Source organism: Gavialis gangeticus, unplaced genomic scaffold (assembly GCF_001723915.1).
Source record: "Gavialis gangeticus isolate Ggan-Ray unplaced genomic scaffold, GavGan_comp1, whole genome shotgun sequence".
In the NCBI taxonomy this organism is placed as follows: Eukaryota; Metazoa; Chordata; order Crocodylia; family Gavialidae; genus Gavialis; species Gavialis gangeticus.
In genome coordinates this window covers 45125175-45130389 of record NW_017729031.1, presented here as the reverse complement: position 1 = coordinate 45130389, position 5215 = coordinate 45125175, and the positions used below count along the sequence as shown (strand labels likewise).

At 52.3% G+C, this 5215-nt stretch overlaps 1 protein-coding gene across 1 annotated transcript in view; it reads right to left on the bottom strand.

Moving 5' to 3' along the window:
- Window positions 1-516, bottom strand: part of SLC4A10 (solute carrier family 4 member 10) — a 423280-nt gene extending 422764 nt beyond the window's left edge. Inside the window, exon 1 of the mRNA XM_019522708.1 lies at window positions 258-516. Coding sequence (XP_019378253.1) covers window positions 258-305 — 48 coding nt within the window. The 5' untranslated portion in view covers window positions 306-516. The remainder of the gene's footprint in view (window positions 1-257) is intronic.
- Window positions 517-5215: the final 4699 nt, after the last annotated feature.

Sequence of the window (5215 nt, the reverse complement as noted above, 5' to 3'; positions counted from 1 at the left end):
GTCCCCGCACACGCCGCCCTCTGCCCCCACCCTGCGTGCCGGCTCGCGTGGGCCATCCCGCGCGGAGCAGCGGCCAGACAAGGCCCGGCGCCCCCTCCCCGCAGCGGGAGCAGAGGCTGAGGCTGCGGCTGCTGCGGCCGCGGTTCCTCCCGCAGCCGCCGTCATTTCCACGCCGGGAGACATCCATCCATGTTGGGGGGAGCCCCTCGGTCACCCCGAGCATCTCCCCCCCGCCGGGCAGCGCCGCAGCATCTTACCGTGGGCAGCAGCGGCTCCATCTGCGCCCCTTGGTCTTTGATCTCCATGCCGGGGAGCGCAGCCTTCCTCCGCAGCGCCCGGCGTGTCCCAGCCCGCGCGCCGGCGGCCGCTCTGCTTAGTATGCGGAGCAGGTAGCTCTGAAGCAGGAGGCAACCGCACACCCCAACTCACCACAGTCACATGGCTCCTACTCACTCAAGAGGCTGCTGGCCAGATTGCAGGAAAAAGGTAAAAGCTGGATCTACCTGCTGGATCCTGCCAGATCCTGCTGGTTTCTGGCCCCAGCCCTCCCAAATGTTACATCAGGCTCGCGGCTCCTCCCGCACCAACCCCCACCCCCCAGCAGATCCTGGCATAACCGCAGGGCAGGGACCCAGATCTGGCAGCGGGATCCTCCTGGATCCAGCCAGTGTTTGGCCCCCGCTTCCTAAATTCTAGGACCAGCGCGGGCGGCTCCTTCTGCAATGCAACGAGAAGCCAAACGCCAATGAGTCCTGGAGCAACGGGGACAAATACTGAGATCTGGCCCGTGGGCCCTGCTCCAGCCAGCTGCCTCCCATTGCACAGCTGGAGACAAGAACCAGTACAGCTGTTCCTGCTCCAGTGGCAGAATTCAATCAACCACCAGACACCTAGCATGACACTTTACAAAAAGCAGGAATCGGCACAGGATTCTGCCAGATTTTGGCGGAAGCCCCCAGATTTTACTGCCTTAATATGAAGAACATGTTTTGCCATTTACTGTTGTGCCAAAAAATAGCAAAAGCCTGATGAGCTATAGCACAAAAGCACTGCAACAACTCAGATCTGGCATGTAAATCTGGCAATACTTTGCTCACAAATCCACAACTTCTACCATCAATACAAAGAACAAGGCACTGGGGAGGTATACCCCCACTTCTACCATCTCACCTTGGTATACATACAACTTCCCTTACTTCACCAGAGTGGTCAGTCTCTGTAGTTACAGATGGTAATATCACATTTGACCAAATCCCCAAAGAGCACTCTGACAGCTTCCAGTCCATGGGATAGCAATGACGCATAGCCCAAGAACTATCAAATTGTACATCTGGCTACTCCAGCCAAGTACAGGGTTTATCACTGAAAGCATCCACAAGACATTAATTACTTTTATTGGGAATCTGAAGTATACAATTGTACTACTTCCTAGCAAACTAAGTATATTGTAATGAATTGACCCATTGCCTTCTGAAAAAAACCCAAACGCAAACAAAAAGCAAAAACAAAAAGTAACAAACCCACACACATTCATATACATGTCTGTAGATGAATTTAGGCTACAGCAGGCCTGGACAGGAACAAGGTCAGGAATAAATCATTCTCTGTACTGTCTCCACACCAAAGCAGACAGTGATTTGACCATGCTTTCCATTTTGCATATCCTTTATAATCTCAAAGTTGATCAACAGAAGCAGATCACTCTGCATCCAAGTTGATTAATGAATATGCCAGCCTATACAGACATGCAACAGAAGAAGCTGCTGTGGGGGAAGAAGTGTTTAAGACAGCACCTTATAAAGGAGTAATTTGTTAAGTAACAACTGGATTCATCACTTCACAGATAAATATAAAGCAGTGCATCTGGCCCAAGAGTTGGAATGGAAAGGAGATGCACATTTCCATAACATGCTTACAAATCTGTAATAATTAACAGAAAAGGCTATTCAGGTCATTACAGTTAAGGCTGTAATGCATTTACACCAGAGGCAGACAATTATTTCAGTTGGAGGGCAACTTAACGAGTTTTGGTGAGCTATCAAGGGCCACAAGGGTAGCCCTGCCTCTTGATGGGCCACCCACCTCCTCATCACCATCTTGGGACTGGAAGTCCTACCTCTAACCCCTGACCTTTGCCACCAGAAGTCTCTCCCCTTACCCCAGAAGTACTACTTTTGGGAGGGAGGGTGCTGCTATTCTGAAACCGAAAAAAACCCCAAATCATACACTAAAAAATAAAACATCTACTATAACTTATTTTAATTTTGTTTAAAAATATTTTTGTCCTGATTTGTGTGCGCTTGCATAGTGTATCTAGAGGTGATCACATAATAGCTTAAAATACAGTCCTACTCCTATATATTGTGTGTGGGCAGTAAAAGTATGTCTGTGGGGGGGTATGGTGGGTAGATGTGGAGGGCTGTGGGGTATGTGGTTGGGGTGGGGCCTGTGGGAGGGTGTGGGGTTAAGGTGGGTGGGAGGAGAGAGGGCCAGACTGCCAGTTCCATCACATGCGGTTCTCGCAGACTGTGTGCAAGCCTCATGAGATGCAGCCAGGCAGACCCTGCACCCAGGCTCTGCACTGCTATCCCCACACAGCGCTAGCACAGGTTCCAGGCTCCCACCCACCACTGCCACTCCCTCTCCATTTCCTGCTTTACCTCCCACACACTCACCCACGACTGCTGCCACTGCTTCCCAGCCACTGTCACCGCTTCCCCCACCCACCACCACTTCCTGCTGCAGCCCCCCACCCACGACTTCCTGCCACTCGCCCCACCCACTGCTGCTTCCCACTGCTGTTCCCACCTGCTGCCACCATTTCCCACATGCCCACAGCCACTCTGTCTCCAGCCTGCCCCAGCCAGCACCATCCAGTTCCTGGCTGTGTAGGCTGATTGCAGCAGTTTTCCCCCTTCCTCCATCTGATCTTATTTGACTTTCCACTCGGACAGGGGGAGGGCAGGGAACAGCCAAAGAGACATCAGGCCAGAAGCCGATGCTTCCAGTTGAGGGTGGTGGGGGACTGGAAGCTGGGGGCGAGGCGTAGCCCAGGGGCCCTTGCTGCTCAGCTGCTGGGTCCTGCCACCAGCTTCTCTTGGGTCCTGCTGCTGCTGGCACCTTGTCATCTTTGACAGGCAGCGACACACAGATAATAATTAATTTCTAATTTTTTTAGGGACCCCACAGGACAGATAGAATGGCCTGGTGGGCCAGATCCAGCCCACGGACCATATTTTGCCTGCCTCTGGTTTACAGTATAAAACCCTATTTCCAGAGATTATAACTAAACTGTAAACATCACTCTGTGGTGAAGCCTAAGAAGGAATGTTGCATTTCAAAAGTAATTTTAATTTCTTAAAATAAAGAGAGGTGCAAGAGAAGCAGGCTGCTGTGGTGGCCTAGGCAGTGAAGGCCATGGAGGAGGACCACCAGATACTGGATACCATCCTGGCCCTGGTGATCACCTTCATGCTGCCCACTGCCCAGCCCCCACCTGGCAGCCCCCCACCGCCAAACCACCAGCCCTGCCTCCAGCCCCAGCTCAACCTGCTGCCTGGAAGCCACCTGCAGCCCTGTACCAAGCCCCACAGTGGGCCTGGAAGGAGGTCCAGCAGTGCCTGGAGCAACCAGGTCCCCTGCCTCTGCTCCCAAGCTGGGTTCCCCAGTAGCCAGGCTGCCCACCTGGACCACTGCCCACCACTCACCTGCCTGCCATGTGGCCCCTCAGTGAGAGATGTTCCCCAATGGCTGGACAGTGCCTGCCCCCACCCCTGGCCAAGCCCCTGGGACACTGGCCTTGCTGCAGTGTCTGCACCTTCAGTGGTGCTGCCAGAGGCTGGGGTGCCAGGTGCCTCTTCCCAGGCTCTATACCATAGACACCTCCAGCACATTATTTCCCCCAACACTGCACCAATCACACTCTTATAAATACTTGCACGGGGAAGAGGGTGTTTTATTCATGGTGGGTGTTGGGGTTCAGGGTGGGGGCTCTTGCTGCAGAGGGAGGGTGGGAGGCGGTGTGCTATGGTAGAGGGAAATAAAAAAATGTTGACTAGAAACTGTCCAAAATGCATGTGGTCTTGAGGGTGCACTGTGGGCCTGGGGTTTATGGGCAGCTGCCTAGACACCCTATTGTGGTGGGGTGGCAGAGGACGTGGTCCGCAAATGCTTTGCGGACATGGTGCCTTGTCTGCAGCTGCGGGGGAGAAGGGCCAGGGAGCATCCATGGTACACTCACCACAGGCTCTCAGGACAGTAGCCCTGGCCAGGCTGAGCCTGCCCCCCCTGGAGATGCCTGCCAGGCTGAACCTGGCCCCCGAGATCCCTAGCACCCAAGCAACTGCATCCAGAGTCTGCAGCTCCTCCTGGCTGCTGCAGGAGGTCAGCAATGCAGGAGCAGGCCTAGATCTGCTTAATCCTACAAGGAGCAAATCTGTTCCCAACAGGGTACACATGTAGACATCTTCCCAGGGCTGGTTTACTGCACAGTAAATTACTACACAGTGAGTAATGCACTGTAATCAGTGTTAATGCACATTAGTGCAGATGAATGCTTTTTTATGATGTTAATGCACATTAGACTAAGTCTATTGTGCATTAGCACAGTTTTTGCCAGCCGCACTAATGCACGGTAGAATTAATCTTCTACGCATTAAGCATCTTGTGTAGATGTGCCTAGTAAATCTAAATAGAATTGACTGCACATGTAGACACACCCACTATGAAGAATGCTGCATATACTGGTAGTCTTTTTCACCAAGACATTTCAAAATTGTCCTGGAAGAATCACTTCCAGAAATAAGGGTGTAATTTAGTACTAGGACTGTGTGAAATTTCAGCAGCCATTTCATTTTGGAGGTGTTTCGGCCCATTTTGGTGCCCGAAACATTGAATGCAAAACAAAACAGAAGGCTCTGAAATATCTATGAAATGACACTAAACTATCCAAAACATTTCTGAAATGTTTCAGATGTTTCGAAATATTTGGGAGCCCCCCCAGGAATAGAGCCCCACAGCCCTCCTTTTAAAGTGCCAGGAGGCTGAAGCCAGGCAGAGCAGCCATGGGGGCTTCTCCCATGGCTCCCCCCACCAGGGCAGAGGCAGGCACAGCCTGAGGAGCTGTGGGAGAAGTCCCAATGGCTGTCCTGCCTGGCCCCATCCCCAGCTGATGCCAGCCTCCCAGCACTTAAAAAAAAAAAAAAAAAAAAAAAAA